The 18,852-nt window shown below is 37.8% G+C and overlaps 1 protein-coding gene across 1 annotated transcript in view; it reads left to right on the top strand.

Moving 5' to 3' along the window:
* Nucleotides 1-18,852, top strand: part of LOC124606749 (disks large-associated protein 5-like) — a 168,092-nt gene that overhangs the window by 55,821 nt on the left and 93,419 nt on the right. The window contains exons 4-5 of the mRNA XM_047138795.1: nucleotides 5,792-6,014; nucleotides 9,139-9,391. Of these exons, the coding sequence (XP_046994751.1) occupies nucleotides 5,792-6,014; nucleotides 9,139-9,391 (476 nt within the window). The remainder of the gene's footprint in view (nucleotides 1-5,791; nucleotides 6,015-9,138; nucleotides 9,392-18,852) is intronic.

Genomic DNA, 18,852 nt, shown 5'->3' with positions numbered 1-18,852 from the left:
AAAGTCTTCTTCCAGGAACTGCAGCAGCTTAAATTGTTGCCAGTTGTAAATCACTGAACTTAACAGAATTATCAAACTGACCACGTTATTTGTCCCTTGTGGCAAGCAGTGTGGATGCACACTCTGAAGCAGACAGCTACTGGCCAGATTTTATGTCAGTCTGCCTTTTCCATTGCTAATGTTCTGTGGGAGCTTTGAATGTATGTTTCCTTAAATATTGCTGTTTTAAGTCATTAAATTGTACGCCATTTGAGATTACACGTTTATTTGCAATCCAGTATACACTTGGAACTTCCTAAGGTGAGAGCACAATCAGTGCTGTATTTCCACTGTCAGCACACAGAAAACAGTTACTCTAAGACGGTATAATACCAAATAGACATAGAAAATAGTTCTTTGTATCTTTCTAATTGTGCCAGGTATAGGACGTAGAGGGCCTGGCAGTGTAACTTCTCTCCTTGTGTGTGGATAAACTTAGGGCCCTAAAGACTTTTGGCTATGTTTGCTGGATTTCACAACTTTTTCTGTGGTTAGCTGTAAGAGTTGAAAAAGTTGTCACACTACGTGCTTAAAGGCAAAGCCTAATACTTTGTAACTGGCTGTTTAAAAAGTGGTGATTGGGGAATGTTTTGACTGGAGTGCTTGTTTATGCAAAAACTTCTGTAGTTTCCTTCCCCCCCCAAAATTGCCTTTGCATATTTTCTTCTTTTGATTTTATTTAAGCTTTCAACGATTTGTTTCTGTTATTTGCATTTATCCTAAAAGAGTATTTTTCAGATCCCTAGGTATTATCAGCTTTGCTTCAGTGTGACTATTGTTCTTTTGGACGTCTTTTTCAAATCTGTCATAAATTTAAAGTCCGGAATTGATATCTTTGCTACACCATGTTTCTATAAATAACTTTCCATACTGTTTCAGAGTTAACAAATCGTATGCTCTCATCATTCCATGAATTAACTACATTAAATGCCCTTCATTCATTCAGTATAGAAGAAGACTAATAATAATCTCTTTTAAGTTCAATTTCTGTCTCTTAAAATATGTGTCGATTGTTAATATAATCTCTCTTTGGAACTAAAATTAGAAGGAAGGTCAGCATTGGCTGTAATTTTGATGATTTATTAACAGCAAAATCGATTTTTGATCACATAATGACTATCTTCAGTGCTGGAAGTTAAATATTTCACATAGCTATCAGTGAATAAGAAACAAAAGACAGCAAATACACCTGAGTAGGAACAAACTGTTGGTAAGAACATACCTTTAGAGTACAAATTAAAGCTCGTAGGCACTGGTGTCTAGTTACTAGCAGTAACAGAAGCTATGAAACGATCACAATAACTGAAGGTTCTGTTTACATTCACCTATACAGCAGACCTCGGTGTGACAGGGGCTTGGAACGCCCTCTATGTAACATGTCACGTGAAGACTTAACATTACTTTATTTGGCGAGAGATTACCACAAAATACCAAATGTGCACTTGGAAATCATTAATTGAATATTTCAAATTTAAAATTGTACATTAAAAACGCTTAGCAAAAAGGAAGGGGGAAATGCACATTTTACAACATACTCTGGTGTGTTATTTTCAAAACAACTTAAAAAAGAAAAGAAAAACATGTAAGAATAAAAATCAAGTGGTAGATTATAAGGTGTCAAATTACAGGACTAGTAGAAAAGAAAAATATACTAATAAAACAGCATCAAATATAACAAAATTTGTTATAGCATAGTAACCACCATCTGGCGTGGGAAGTCAAAGGTGTGAAGGCCTTAATTTACGTAAAATATTAACGTTGAAACCAAGAAGGCAAATACATAAATAGTCGTGATTGTACAATATATGCCATCATTTAGCAGGTCAAAATGTCATGAAACACAACATTCTTTATAAAAAAAAATTTTAAGGTGCAGACTAACAATTTTATATCGTACTTAATGAGATGATGATACACACACCTCAGTTGTCCCGTTTGGACATGTTGACACAGTTATAACTGTTCCTGAGGCTTAATTACAAAAAATCATCGTAATTATGAAAAGCGGAACGATATAAAAGCGTATTGTGGATGCAGAGATCGTTTAGCGCACTCTCTTTGAAAGTCTGTGCTTCTCCAGGTCAGGATGGTGGTGTTCCACGGACTACGGTCTTCTCTCTCGTGAACTTCTGTAATCACCGTCGTGTGCAGAAGACACATGTTGCCCCTTGATAGAATTCACCACATACAAAATAAAAATAAAACCCACATATAATATTTAAACACTTATATTTGGTTAATTTATGTTACTATTTTCTTGTTATGTAACAACTTTTGATTGCGAGTATCATTCGTTGTTCAGAAGATGTAGGGCTAATCACTCCTCTAGAGTTGTACATCACAGCATAGCACCATGCACATGTTGTTGTTGTTGTTGTTGTTGTTGTTGTCTTCAGTCCTGAGACTGGTTTGATGCAGATCTCCAGGCTACTCTATCCCGTGCAAGTTTCTTCATCTCCCAGTACCTACTGCAACCTACATCCTTCTGAATCTGCTTAGTGTATTCATCTCTTTGTCTCCCTCTTACGACTTTTTACCCTCCACGCTGCCCTACAGTACTAACTTGGTGATCCCTTGATGCCTCAGAACATGTCCTACCAACCGATCCCTTCTTCTAGTCAAGTTGTGCCACAAACTTCTCTTCTCCCCAATTCTATTCAATACCTCCTCATTAGTTATGTGATCTACCCATCTAATCTTCAGTATTCTTCTGTAGCACCACATTTCAAAAACTTCTATTATTTTACTGTCCAAACTATTTATTGTCCATGTTTCACTTCCATACATGGCTACACTCCATACAAATACTTTCAGAAACTACTTCCTGACACTTAAATCTATACTCGATGTTAACAAATTTCTGTTCTTCAGAAACGCTTTCCTTGCCATTGCCAGGCTACATTTTATATCTTGAAAGTGTTGTTAATAAAAATCTCTATTTAAACTAGACTGAACTGCGTGTGACAGCTTTAGTCCTTAATAAAACTTGCATCTGACTGTGTATTTAAGTGAACTGAACATTATCTGGCTGCATGAAAATATTGTTCGAAAATTAATACTCAAAATACACATCTGACTGCATGAAAGTTTAGTGGTAAAAATAAATGAAAGTCACCAACCTGCATCTGAATGCGTCTGTGGACTTAGCTCGTGCACTCCTTCCCGTTTAGCCGATAATAAAACATACATTCAACTCAGCCGTAGTGCAATGGCATAAAATTGTCATTCTAGATAACTTTACTAATTTGGGCCCTGTTTGTTACTTAATAAAAATTCTGTCCTGATCTGAATAATTTGCCAACTGTGCAATGGCATATAGATTATTTTGCTCTGATAAATGAAATTATTAACTTTACTCGTGGGAACTTCACTTTAATGTACTTTTTGGTTCAATGCAAGCACAGGATGCGGAGAACGACATAAGGTGCGAGATGAAAAAAATAGTTATTGTTCAAACTTTTAAGGCACATGTGAAAAACTAAAAAAAAACTTATATAGCATGGATTTACGAGAAAGTTTCACAAAACTCTTATTGCATGAACAATGGGATTTCTATCTAGCTTTTAGACATTATTTAACCAAAGAAAACCTATTTTATTAATTATTCTTTCTAGTTTCCCCAGGTATGTGCCGAGTTTCGCTCAATATATAGCTTATTATGTGTGTAGCGCCAATTCTTACTTCGATGCTGTCACGACCCGGCTGCCTCCTGCAGGCATCTAGCTCAGACTCGAAATATGTCTCCTGTCTCTGGGCATCTTCTCACCACTACTCTAACTTTTACCGCGTGCACCTAGCTTTGTCAGCTGTCAAAGATCTTACTACTTGAAGATGTACTACTCGTCCAACCTTGCGGTTGGCTACTATCGACATTTTTCACTGGCTCTATCCTGATCGAATCTCAGCACATACCTTTCAATCTTCTCTACTTCGACTATCATCAGTTATTTTGCTCCCCAAATAGCAAAACTTGTTTACTACTTTAAGTGTCTCATTTCCTAATCTAATTCCCTCAGCATCACCCGACTTAATTAGACTACATTCCATTATCCTCGTTTTGCTTTTGTTAATGTTCATCTTATATCCTCCTTTCAAGACACTGTCCATTCCGTTCAACTGCTCTTCCAAGTCCTTTGTGGCTCTGACAGAATTACAATGTCATCGGTGAACCTCAAAGTTTTTATTTCTTCTCCATGGATTTTAATACCTACTCCGAATTTTTCTTTTGTTTCCTTTACTGCTTGCTCAATATATAGATGGAATAACATTGGGGAGAGGCTACAACCCTGTCTCACTCCCTTCCCAACCACTGCCTCCCTTTCATGCCCCTCGACTCTTATAACTGCCATCTGGTTTCTGTACAAATTGTAAATAGCCTTTTGCTCCCTGTATTTTACCCCTGCCACCTTCAGAATTTGAAAGAGAGTATTTCAGTCAACATTGTCAAAAGCTTTCTCTAAGTCTACAAATGCTAGAAACGTAGGTTTGCCTCTCCTTAATCTTTCTTCTAAGATAAGTCTTAAGGTCAGTATTGCCTCACGTGTTCCAATATTTCTACGGAATCCAAAATGATCTTCCCCGAGGTCGGCTTCTACCAGTTTTTCCATTCGTCTGTAAAGAATTAGTGTTAGTATTTTGCAGCTGTGACTTATTAAACTGATAGTTCGGTAATTTTCACATCTGTCAACACCTGCTTTCTTTGGGATTGGAATTATTATATTCTTCTTGAAGTCTGAGGGTACTTCACCTGCATCATACATCTTGCTCACTAGATGGTAGAGTTTTGTCAGGACTAGCTCTCCCAAGGCTGTCAGTAGTTTTAATGGAATGTTGTCTACTCCCGGGGCCTTGTTTCGACTCAGGTCTTTCAGTGCTCTGTCAAACTCTTCACTCAGTATCGTATCTCCCATTTCGTCTTCATCTACATTCTCTTCCATTTCCGTAATATTATCCTCAAGTACATCTCCCTTGTATAGACCCTCTATATACTCCTTCCACCTTTCTGCTTTCCCTTCTTTGGTTTGGACAGGGTTTCCATCTGAGCTCTTGATATTCGTACAAGTGGTTCTCTTTTCTCCAAAGGTCTCTTTAATTTTCCTGTAGGCAATATCTATCTTACCCCTAGTGAGATAAGCCTCTACATCCTTACATTTGTCCTCTAGCCATCCCTGCTTAGCCATTTTGCACTGTATTAGTGTTTGTTCTGTGGCTCAGTTATTTTATGGCTGGTAAACATGTTTGCTACCTGTCTGCCATACATTTCATTGTTTTTGTACTTGTCTACATGCCAGGACATCCGGTTCAGTAAATCTTGACAATGACTTCACTTAACAAAGTCCGATTATATGCAGCATTGTTGTACTTGACAGTGGCTGAAGCCTGAAATGACGACGGCATTATAAAATAAGGATGTTGTACACCCAAAGAGTTGAAATGTCATTCAAACATTGTTACATTACCGTCAATGTAACCTGTGTAGTGTGTGTGTGTGTGTGTGTGTGTGTGTGGTGTGGTATACAGAAGAAGACCTTCTGGTTAAAAGCTTACTTGTTTAGCAGTCTTTTTGTTGTGCATGTTTGTGACTCAACATTTACACTATACAGTGAGAAGCAATCTATCCTGTTCATAATACTGTAAACTCCTAGTATGTTTACACATAAATTGAACTTTTTTTTTTTTTGTAAAAAGTCTTTCAGTGATTTTCATTTCTATTGGTGGCATAAAGAAATTGCCAAAAACTTTTTTTGTGTAGGTGAGCAAAAGGAAACTGCCTCTACACCACTCAGCATTACAAAGAGAAGTGGTAGGAAAGGAAGTACAAAAGAGACATCATCATCGTCATCATCTACAAAGCTATGTGGAAATCCGTTGTCGAGTAAAAGGAAACTAGATTATAATACATCGGACCCAAATAAGGAACCACTAGTTGCAGAAGCTGTGCCTTCTGATAAAAAAACAGATGTTTCACAATACAGGTAAAGACTTTATAACTTGTGAAATAAATAAACTATATTAGAGAGTCTGAATTGTTTCATTTAGTGTGTCATAACTTTACAAATGAATATGGCATTTATAGGGAAACTTACATATGTTAGACTGGTTTCAAAACTGGCATTATACATGACAGAAAAAAGAATTACATGGGTGAATCTAAATTACCTTCATAGTCTAGAGCTGTTTACAGAAATAAAATAATTTATCTTTCTGAAGAAGAGGCAGAACATGGTGGTATTTGTTAGCACTCCAAACTTGGCAGCTTTGTAATACTCTCAACCTTTAGTACAGTTCAGGTAGTTTATTCAAATAGCATATAAGGTAGAATATTGAGTTATGAATTATATTAAAGAAAAGAAAGAAATAAGGAAAAGAGAATTTCACTTGTCACATGCAGTTGTACCGATATTGGTATAACTGGCACATAACAGTGAATGAATGAACCAATCAGTCAAAGATGATATTATTCATTCAGAGATAATCAAATGGAAGGAAGCTGAGAAGGTAAGAATTATGAAAATGTGACAATTGTTAGAGGTAAAGGAGATATTGGAAAATACTATCTGGAATATAAGCAGTGAATGAGTGAAGTGATCCAATCAGTTTATAGTGGAGATGTTGAGAAGTAGATAGGCTCATAAATTAAGACTTCATCTAATGAATCAGCTCATGAACTTGCACTCGTATCCAGTGCAACTACAAATGCACACAGAACAACATTGTCTTTACACTGAACCCAACTGGGACCAGGGATTGGATGAAATGAGTCAAGTGGAAAAGTATGCAGCAAGGCAAAGGTGGAAAGAGAGTGACAAGGATTGTGAGGAGGAATAAAAGAAATAACACTATGGTCTCTAACTCACTTGGGCCACCAGTGACCCACACAAAATACATGAAAGGCTATAAAGCAAATTCCAGTAGTAGTCACTGTACAGGAAACCCAGGCTACCTCTGTATTTAAGATTGATTAAAGTTATCACCTTTGCAGTTATGTACATCTTGTAATGAAACCATGTTTAAGTCATACAATGATGTGATACTGATAAAAACATTTTGAGCAGAATGGTATAGAAATGACAGAATTGTAAAAATATCTGTAAGCCATTTAAGTGTTACTTTAACAGAAGTAGGATACTCAACTTTGAAGTTATAAGATTAAACTTCAGAAAGTAGGGTAAAATGTCAAAATGCAAATAGCAATACCACCAGATGTACTGAGGATCTTGCTGAGGCCTTCACAGATAGTTTCTATCTCAACCAGCTTGTCCAGAAACAGGATTTCTTGTGCCTTGTTCCCTGGTCACCTTTCATTCCTCACATACCTGCAGATAGGTCCAAAGGATATCCATCCATCCATCCATCCCCCAGTACCACCCAGGGACAACTAAATCACATTCTCCGCCAAGATTTTGACTAAATCTAGCCATGCCCAGCAATGACAAATATCCTACCATACATCCTCTATCACTTACTCCAGCTGTGTCACATTAAAAGTAGGGCCACCTGTGAAAGCATCTCCGTGATCTACCAATTTTACTGCAAACATTTTGCAGCATTCTGTATGGCTATGACCACTAACAAGTTCTGTCCACATGAACAGCGACTACCAAACTGTGAAGAAGAGACAACTGGGTCAGCCAGTTGCGATACATGCTGCCCAACAAAATGTGCTTGATTTTAATAACTGCTTCACAGCTTGTGCCAACTGGATTCTTTCCTCACCAGTTCTCTCTACAACATGTCCTTTGTTTTTGTAATCTCCCTGCCCTCAACTATAGCTAGTACCTGTCCTTCATGCCCCTTGCCCCTCAAAGCATCTGCATATTCTTTCCCCCTTCTCGTGTTTCGCCTCTCTCTTGTTCCCCGTCAGCACAGCCTTCAGGTGCTGCACATAGCAGTCTGCCAAACTGTACTTGCCTCATCCCTACACAATTTTGTAGGCAGCACTACAGCATATTCTCCACCCCCACTATTATCCTGTTATCCCCCCTTTCCACCCTGCCCCCCTCCTGTGCCCCTATTACCTATCCCCCTTCCCACCTCCCCTCCTCCCTATCCTCCCTGTCCTCTGTTTTCTTTTTATGTGTCTATCTGCAGCTCAATGCCTTTGTGTAGTGAAAAGCAATCTATCCATTCATGTTGTTATTCCATCCCGGATTTTCCATTGTTCAATTTTATATACTAAAGTCTGAAAATCATTAATCACTATCATACAATATAAAAATAAAGGAAAAAATCCATCATTAATTTTCTATTTTCCTTTTATGAGATTCAGAGTAATTCTGAATCATGTTTAAAAAAAGAAATAACAAGAAAATTAAGTAATTTTTTTCTGCTGTGGCTCTTTCTTGAAGTTCAAGATATTAGGTTTTTTTTTTAGCCTTCAACTAAATTTCATCCCCCTCCCCATAATGTCATTTCATTAACTCCCAATGCTAGAAAGTCAAAACAAGATCACTTTAAAAAGCTGTAAAAATGGGAGCATACTTAAAATACTCAAATATAATAAGGTCACTAATTTCTGTAGAGAGAGAATGAATAAATGAAATTTCATCCAAATTAGAGATAGTGCCTAAGATTGGTTTGCTTGACATGGAATGACCTGATTGCAATTTATACAGAAATTGGATGCTCCTTTACACTGCCTGTTCATTTCTAGTTCCTGCTGCAGTATTTCCTATAGATTAACAGCTTTAAAATTAGTGGTATTGTTGGTGGTTGGGAACTTCATTGTAAACAGAGCAACTTGTGAAGCTATAATATTTCTGAGTATGTGGTCAACTGGATCATCCATCTGCAAGGCAAGCTAAAGTTTCTACCATTCCCTGTTTTCTTCACGCCATTCCTTAGCTTCTCAAAGAAAAGAATTAAGTTATTTTGAACAACTATGATGAACACTTCAGTAACACAAAACACACATAAACTCACCACCTGTAGTCAATCATAGAATTCTCCCAGTTGTCTGAACTAAAGTAGCTTGCCAGTTAAGTTTACACAGAAGCAATTTCATTACTTATTGTCAAAAGTAAAATTATCAAAAGTGTAAAGATATTTTGAATTACAGATGAATGTCTTCCAGCTGTAGCACTCTCTTGATTGTTTCAGGAAGGAACTGAACACTGTAATAGAACAATTGGAGACTTTATGTAGTAAATGGTCATTTACTCAAGAACAGTCGGCCAGTTTACCAAATGAGGTTAATGATATGGTGGATGTTGCCACTGGACAAACCAAACTACTCATCAAAGAAAAGCTTGCACAGTACAGAGGGCTTATTGATGAATGTGAAAAAAATAGTGGGCCTGTAAGAGTGACAGAATCAGATTTGCAAGGTTTCTGGGAAATGGTAAATCTACAGGTACTGTGGACTAATTGCTGTTATTGATACAGGCTTAGGGTTTGTCCTCATAATGCTGCAAAGATATATGTAGCTTTGTTCACTTGTATTTGTTTTCGAATGAGTAGCCCAGATTCAAAAGCCACTAAATGCATTTTTTGTTGATTTTTAGTGGACACACTGCCATATAGATTCCTTTTCAGCTTCTAGACAGAGGAATAGGTTTCAGGGTGCAGAACTCAATATAAACCATTGCAAGTGGTTGTAGAAAATTGTGTTCCATTGCAAAGGCTTGTGCCACTGACTGCACATTGTCTATGGGTGTAAACCCTGCTAAATGTCCAACATTTGGAAAACTGAAGTTCAACATGCACAGCTGTTGCCATGTCATGACCAGTTGCAAAGCATGCCAACTGACATCATACTTACCAGTCTAGTCATTCAAACGTACCTTTCACTTTGTTGACGAATAGAAGGGATGCTTTTCTTACTCAGCACTAGGTTGGCATGGTGAACGCGTATGCAACAGAGAAGCTCTTGCTGTCGACACATTGTCAAAATATACGCTAGTAAGCACAGCTCAGCTGATCTTATCATTAAAGCAATGTTGTGCAATGGAAACTGTATTGACACTAATTGTTATGTCATAACCTCAAGAAATTCATGGTATGACCTGTGCTGTCCTCTACGCAGTGGCTTAGTCTGCCCAATTTAATGGATAATTCCTGCAAAACTGAAACTTTAAGTTGTCTGGCAACAAAGATAGTAAGAGCGTAGTGCATAGCAAAACAAAAGAAAATTTATATTTAATGCAGTGGATTTCACAGAGAGTAGCAAAGAGTGCTATGTGTTACACTTACATTGTTTCAGATTGCTCCCAGTTTCACAGGAATTGTGCATTGGGGAGGATTGTAAGCAACCACTGGGGGGAGGGGGTGTTGGTAATAAAAATTGAAATTTTATTACTTGCATTACAAATAGTAAAGCCCATCACATTTCAGAGACATAAAAAGGCAATGAAGAATCAGATGGAGACTTTAACTTGCAGAAATTCTTTCCACATTCACAGAACAGAAATAATATGGATTTAGGACAGACTTCAGTCATTGGGCTCCCCAAGCAGGTGGCAAGCACAGGCCCACAAGCAGTGAGGACATTTCCTTTACTTCTCTGCAGGGTAGGGAGTGGGGAGCTGTATGGAGGCTTGAAAAGAGATGATGTGGATACCGCATGTTTCTTAGACTAGTTAATTTTGCCACAAAAAAACGTGCAAATCAGTTTAAATGAGGTTTCATTGCTATAAATTTACCAGGTAAACTAGAAGCTTAATACTACCACATAATTTTACTACAAAGTAGGTACGTATTTCTCATTTTACTTAATCATGCATTATACATGTAACAATTCTTGAACAAATCTCGCCCTCTTTAATCTTCTTGCTCTTTTTCCCTTTTACAAAAGCATCTACAATTGGTTCATTCATTCATGTGCTTTGTAGATGTAATGTGTAGTTCAGATTATGGTCTGACAATATCTCAAAGGCATTTAATTGTTCTTCATTGCTGGAAACACTTGTTTAAAGATGTACATGCAATCAAGCATTAATATTAAATTGCAGCCACCTTCTGCAAATGAAGAAACTGACTGTGAGGGAAATGCTTGTAGAAGTGTAGAACATATATCTTGTTTTTAAATTTGTCTTTATCTTCCCTGTCGTGCTACAGGTCAGTTTCTTAAAGCTGCATACCTGTACAAATCTTTTCAGTATTCACTGAATATAGGGACGAAAAACACCCTCCAGCTCTGTCAAATCCTTAAATCAAAACAGGAATTCTTCCTTAATGGTAAGATAAATCGGTGGATAGCATTTGAAGTTTGTCAATACCATAGTACTTCAGTCAAGATAATTTTGAAAAAAGAACTGCATTTCCCTTGTCCACTTGATTCTCCCAAAGTGAGAATTTTGTTTTGAATGTGTGCGCACAATCAATGAAATGTGTTATCAACAGATCCTTACCTTGAACATGTGAAGTGTTAGAGTATTTCAGATGGCTGCTCATACTGACAAGGAAAGCTAGTTAGCTTTTCTACAAAAGCTGTTTAAGTTCAGGAACAAGCCAGTGCACCTCACAGACTTTCTTGCTGAAGGTTGATGTCTTCAAGAAAGTTCTCAGATTGGTGCTCCTACTTAGTTCATTTTTCAAAGTGACATTATTTGCACATAAATTTTTCTGCTGAGTCATGTAGTGAACCCCTCTTATTTCTTGGTGTTCTCCCAGCTTTTTCATTTTCTCATTCAGTTGTGGTTGGAATCATGATTTATATCCAACATGACTGGTGCTGTGTCTGTAGACACAGACACTTATAAATTTCATGATAAACATATATATTTTCTACATTTCTCCATTGCTATGAAGTCTAGGAGCTTTCTGTGACTCCAGGTTCACTGTTTGTGCCTCTGATAAAAATGGCTAGTTGAGCTGTAACAAACTGTTCACAAAGATTTACAAGCTGACTGTGAACATCATGTGACATCTGCTATATGTGTTGCAAGATTGACACGTTTGAAACAGTACCATGCATCTGAAGATCCTTTGCAATGCAGATGGAAGTGCAAACATAGTGTCTGTGTCACACTACTATCCCTTGTCATTGCTGAAATTAAGCGTCGCTACTCTTAAAACTGACTCTCCCCTATTTCACAGCAAGCCCTTTATGTTGTCACGGCCAGTGTTAACATGCTTTCTCCTCACTCCCTGCCATGTTGTAGCTGCTCTGCTCACAAGCAGAAGCCTGAAAAAGTGCAAGTGCTCATGCTCAAAATCATCAATTTACAATTTATTTGGTTAATTAAGTATCAAAATAGTTTTAATATACTGGCATAAAGCTGTACAATGAACTGCCACTGGCAGTTCTGTCATGTATAGTACAGTTCCTTAGAAAGATGGTACAAAACCAATTATCATCTTTGTATATGAGGTAGAAGTAGTCTATAATACTGTGATATCGTAAACTTAAGATGTAATTTTAAATTTAATATTTTATTATTGTGTACATTCATTGGTGCAGTTATCAAAACCCATAGTATGTACATGATCAGCGTTTGATGATTGAATACAAAAATAATTATGTAACAGGTGTGATGTTTGGCAGATTGTAGTGTGGGATACAAAGAAGTGTTCTTTAGCACGTAAAACCATCATAGTCATGGTCAAAATTCATAAGAACATTAAACAAAAATTAGGAAGATATGCTACGAAAGCCATGTTATTTGCAGATGACTCACTGTTGATGGGTGAGGAAAAATGGAAGTGCATAGGCAAGATGATCTATGGAAGCAACTTAAAGAAAACATCTGGGATGCTAGTAAACACAGAGAAGAGCAAAACATTATTCATGACAAGGGAAAAGATAAAATTGAGCGGAAAATTTTTGGAAGTGATCAAAAGTTTAAAGTACTGAAGTGTGATGACAAATAATGGCAAGATAGCAGAAGAAATTGAATAAAGAATACAACAAGCAAACAGTTTCTGCCAGAGTGTAATGGATATACAGTGAAACATGCTCCCAAAGAAATATAAGAAAAGTTATGTTTTCAATTTATGAACACATTATAGCATATGCAGCTGGCACATAGACAAAAAGAAAGTGGGAAGAGAGCAGAATGCAGACAGTAGAGATGAAACTTGAAAGATGTTTTGAAGGTAAGACATGTTATGGACAGAATAGGAGAGGTGAGTGTGCAAAAAATATTTTCTGGAAGGGACCACGAGGAAGAACCAGAAAGAGATGAACAAATGTAGTGATGTAGTTGATATAGAAGAGGGGAGGTAAACAAGTTGATGCACTTAACGAGAGAGAGAGAGAGAGAGAGAGAGAGAGAGAGAGAGAGGGGGGGGGGGGGGGTGGTATTTGATGCACAACCTGACCCATGAAGTGGCAAGCAAACAGGCAGTGTGAAGATAACATTCGATAGAGGTCGAGGCGACTGTAGTTTGAAATATTATATCTCTTGATAAATTTCTATATTTGCAAAAGGAATGTCTACTTCGGCAGATTTTATGCTTACATTCATTAGAGTAAGAGATTACTAAAGTGATGTAGAAAAAGGGGTAAATTAATTGTATTTATATTTTTTAGTAACAATGTACATGAGCTGCTTTTTTAAAAAATTAATAATAAGCCGATTTATTACTTTGTGGGCAAATCTTAAAAGCATAAGTAGGAAACTGTACAATCTTTTGATATGCTACCTGATTTTTATTTGTGAGGCTTACTGCGCAGGCGTAGTGTGTGTTTCCAGGATTGCATTGCAACAGGAAAAGGGCTTTCTGTGTGCTCAATTTTGAGGTGTCCAGAGCTGTGGTTACAGTGCAGTGCGAGTTTCGGGCACAGTAATAACATAGATACATGGTACCAACAGTTCATGGAAACCTGAAGCTTTTGTAAGGGGAAGAGTCCTGGTCCTCCTCATGTGTCTGATGCGTTGAGTGTGTGCAAGGTGTTTCAGTGAAGGCGCCACAAGTCACTTACTAAAGCAAGCAGGGAATTGTGCATGCCAAAGATTACAGTATAGAAAGTGTTACATAAATGGCTAAGTTTCAAACTGTACAAGTGTGATGAGTGCAGGTCCTTACATCAGCAAATAAGTGAAGACTTGAGGTCTGTGAAGAGCTGCAGTTAAGAGTGGAGGACACTGGTTTTGTACAAAGACTTATCTTGTGCTATGAAGCCACTATCAATGTAAGTGGCAAGGTGAACGCGTTCACTGTCCGTATCTGGGGAAGTGAGAAACTACATAAGAGTATGTGAGACTCGCCAAAAGTGAATGTTTTGTGTGCGGTTCATACAAGTAAGTGCACAGCCCATTTTCCTTGAACAACCAATGATAGCAGGCAATTCATTTTGAGACATATTGAAAACCTACGTGTTATCCTAGCTGATCCTCAGAAAAGAAATCCACTACTGTACAGCCACATTATCAGTGACAAACAGCTGGCAACAGCATCTGCCGTAAAATATCTAGGCGTAACTGTCCTAAGCAACCTTAAGTGGAATGACCTTATAAAACAGGTAGTGGGAAAAGCAGACATCAGGCTCAGATTAATCAGAAGAATCTTAAGGAAATGTAACTCATCCATGAAAGAAGTGGCTTATAAGGCACTAGTTCACCCGATTCTTGAATGTTGTTCATCTTTCTGGGATCCCTATCAGGTAGGACTAATAGAGGAGATAGAGAAGATCCAACAAAGAGCGTCATGTTTTGTCACAGGATCGTTTAGCTGGTGAGAGAGTGTTATGGAGATTCTGAACGAACTCCACTGGCAGACGTTAAAAGAGAGCATTGGGCATCATAGAGAGATTTACTATCAAAATTTTGGGACAGCACTTCTCAGGAGGCGTCGGATAACAACCCCCCCCCCCCCCCCCCCCCCCCCCTGCTTGTAGCATCGTTCCTGAAGTTTGTGTCAAATATGTTTAGGAGCTGTGATTGTGTGTCAACACATGATCCAGTATGCTTTCCTAAATGGTCAAGCAAAATCAGTGTGAATTCTTTCCCATGATTATGTTGCTTGGGGATGGTGAAGGTTAATTTAGAATATCCTTTTTGTGATTGGGTATTGCTATTTGACAAGATTCACATTGTGAAACCATTTCTCAACTTCTGTGTCCATTTTTGGTCACCAGCTTGTCATTTGTTTCATCTATCTTCATAGGCAGCTTCAAGCATTCATTGTGGGACACAGATATTGAGCATCTTTGGTTGGAATTTAAAGGTGTTATCCACCACATACTAGAGAAATACGTGCTTAGCAAAAATATAGGGGAGGGAAAGGATCCACCTTGATTCAACAAAAGTTTTAGGAAGTTTCTGAGAAAGCAGAGAATTTTGCACAGTCGTCTTAAATGTAGTCACTGCCCTGCTGACAAACAGAATTCTTTGAATTCTCATTGCCGGATGATATATGGCTAGTGTGCAACTTGTAATTGTTGAAGCAGTCTGTACAGAAATGCACAATTTTATTAACACAAAATGCAAAGCAATAGCTGTATAATAATATTGTAACGTATATGACCATGGCACAAATAACAAAAAATCAAATACAAAACTGAAAGTTACGGTTTTTCATTCTTGAAAAGTAAATCTCCATTTCTTCTAAAATGTCTGTCTACTTATTTCTGTTACATGTAAAACATTTAACTGTTCTTGAATAGGGAGCATTTTTTAAATGGCATTTTGAATGATCTACATGTTTGCCCTGTGTATTTCATATCACACTTGGGACATGAAACTTCATAAACTTATGAAGAGACAGAAGTCAACAGGCTATTTGTCAACAATTAAACTTGTGAGTGTTCTACGTTGGTAATTTATATTGTATTGGTGTTTTAATGTTACTTACTGTATTATTTTGAAATATTTTCGGTTTTGTCAGATGTATTGTCTACATATTCCATGGTGGTAAACTGTATTTTCTTCTGTGAAGTTTGTGAAGTGTTTTTCTTTTTTGTAATTTTGTTATATATGAAACTATTTTCAGATTACATTCATTGTTGTGACAAATCTGTCACTGAAGGCTGTCTTCCTTAGTTGTACCTCACTGCTCTAAAGGAAGGCGAATAATCCTGTGAATGCTGAAATAGAAACAAGTATGTTTATGTCATATAAGGTGATAAGATTCAGTTTTTCCAAAGTCACCTTCATCGTTGTGACACATTCACATGACACCGTGAATGGGAGGCAAACTACTGATTAAACCGTAAAATCTGATGTGGGACCACCACTTGACACGGCTGCTGAGCACATTCCTCCATAACAAAAAATTGTCCTGATCCCAAATTCCACCAGATTATTTCTGTATGTTGTTGATAGCTCAAGGTTTGTGCTTCCTGGGACAGAAAAGAAATTTAGGTAGATTCTGGATGTGTTCTGCATGTATTATTAGGTTAACCACTTGAAGCTAAAGTCCTGCAAGATAAAAGTCTGTGCTTTCCATATGACAGACACACAGGAAAGGGCTCCATGTGACGCGGCAAGGTGAACAACTAAAGTACTGTAGACACCCCAAAATCTAGTTGACTATAGATCTCACTAGGATATTCAGGCAGTACTGTATTAACACAAAAGTTCCATGAACAGCACTGTTAGGCCTCCCAAAAGCAGGGCATTGTGTGGTGATAGGCAGCTACTGCGAATTACTGTTTTGGTATTGACTGAGTCTGTTGTTGTATAAGTTATACAGCATGGTCCGCCTCTGCATGTGCGAAGGTGAACACTACAGTAAATGAGTCGATGCACATTGTGGCAGAATGCTTGATGGTAACTCTGCAGAAGCTCAAACTGCTTATTGGAATTGCACTCTCTCGTGCATGGAGGAGAGGGGTGTTTTAGGTCACTATATTTCAGCTAGTGGAGACATTCTGTTGTTGCTACAGTTCCAAAAAACTGGTATAATCACACTGTCAGTTAAAGAAACTCTGCATTCCACACCATTTTGGAGAATCACATTTAATGAATACATTCTCTTTATGGTTGCTGCAATTGATGGATGTGTTTTTGAAAGTACCATCTCATGATCTGATAAAATGCTCAAAAAATTTTAAAGGTGCATGTCTCAATGTGTATGCTAGATTGTTACAGACTACAAATCATGGCTTTGTGTCTGTCTCTTTCCCATCCAAATGAAAACACAATAAGTTGATGTTTGAAGGCTAAACAGTTTGCTAATGACATATATGTGTTTTTGGAGTTGAGTGGAAATGTGTTCTGTTGTGTTCCGATGGAGAACAAGTAGGAAGCCAGCCAAAACATTGGCTAAATATGATTTACTTGACTTGAGAACTGTGTAAGATATTATCACAAACATCAATTATAATGAAGTGGAATAATACGTGCTTCAAGGTGGAGAAACATTAAAAAATCAATCCATTCACAGTCGTCCTGTGGCTATGTTCTTACATGCTTTTTTTATCTTCGCTTAGGCAACAAGGAATGAAATTTTTTTGGATGAAGAGTTGCTGCAGGTTTAGTATAATGGCCCAACTGAGTGAAGACATGGAGTGAGAAAAAGTAATTTAGATTGAAGCAAAAAGTGTAATGTAAAATATTTTTAACTAAAGTAATGAAGGAAAATTTCCAGAGCTTTGCGAGTAGACTTTATATGACCATTGAGTTAATAAAACCTTTGGCTTGCCTTTCATTATTGTAATGCCAACTCTCTTAACGACTTTGTTTGTAGGTGGGTTGCTGTGGTAAGTCTTCCATACTGGAAAAAGTCCTGACTACTCTCTTAAATATGTCATCTGAAAATGCAGTTTAACACACAACATAACAGTTAATTGAAGTGAGTAATCACAAGACTGGTGAGAGCATCTGTATCCATCCTTTGTATGTAGCTCAGAGGCAGTGCAAAGATTAAGAGAGCTTGCACTGCACACATGAAATACGTAGCAGACAATTCGCTGTCCACATCACTCCCATTCACCTGCCCCAAGTGTCAACAATATTCAGCGTTGAATAGTATGTGGCATTCAAAACAAGTTATTACTTGTTCACTTTCAGGCAGCAGCAGTGGAAGATTACATGTATCCAGTGTCCACACAGAATTACTTGTTGGTGACATCTCAGTGTTAACTGGTGTGAAGGCTGGTGTGAGTCTGTTGATGGATATTGTGGCAGAAGATCGAGTGGTGCATAAGATGTTGATCAAAGTCCAAGGCTCCAATAATAATTTTTGATGAGTCTGTGAAGAACTCTTCCAGTAGTTGAAGTGTCTGATCATACACTAATTGAGCCATTGTTGCACTGAGATCTTCTTTGAAGAAGTCCTGATAGAACCATAGGTAGGCTGTCAGTCCAATGCTCTGTCGCATGGAATGTGAGCGAGGCCTTAAATTGCTGATGAAGCCATTTGATGAGACAGTTAATGGTGAAGTGATAGGCAAGGTCCAAATATCGCTTACTCTGAGCAGCACTGAGAGTACTTTAAAGATGCAACTCAAATTGCTGGCCCTGATTAGAAGTGACATGGACAGGAAATATGAAGTGCGGGATTCACTCGCGGAATAAGGTCGTTATTACATTAGCAATCATTGTGTCTTCCATAGGATGGATTTCAGGTCAACGAGAGAAAATGTCAGTCACTGTCAGGCATTGTTGGTACCCTTTTGATGGTGACAAAGGCCAAATGATTTCTTTGTGGTCATAGTCAAAGCACCGACTCAGTAGGGTGATAGGGGTGATAGTACTAAGTGGAGTTGTTACACGCTAAGTTAATTTGTTGTGCTCTCAAGCATTGCACTGCTGAACAAATGCCGTACAATCTTCAATGTTTGGCCAAAGAAATACATTCTGCATCAGTTGCACAGTAGCCCATACTCCCAGCTGAGGGGGACAGTGAAGAGATGAAATTGCTTGTTTGTGAAAATGTGCCATAATAGTCATGTTTGTGGTGTTGGTAAGTTACAGTATAGAGCTGTGT

The sequence above is a fragment of the Schistocerca americana genome, chromosome 3, assembly GCF_021461395.2.
Source record: "Schistocerca americana isolate TAMUIC-IGC-003095 chromosome 3, iqSchAmer2.1, whole genome shotgun sequence".
Lineage (NCBI taxonomy): Eukaryota > Metazoa > Arthropoda > Insecta > Orthoptera > Acrididae > Schistocerca > Schistocerca americana.
This window is presented reverse-complemented; position numbering and strand designations above follow the sequence as displayed.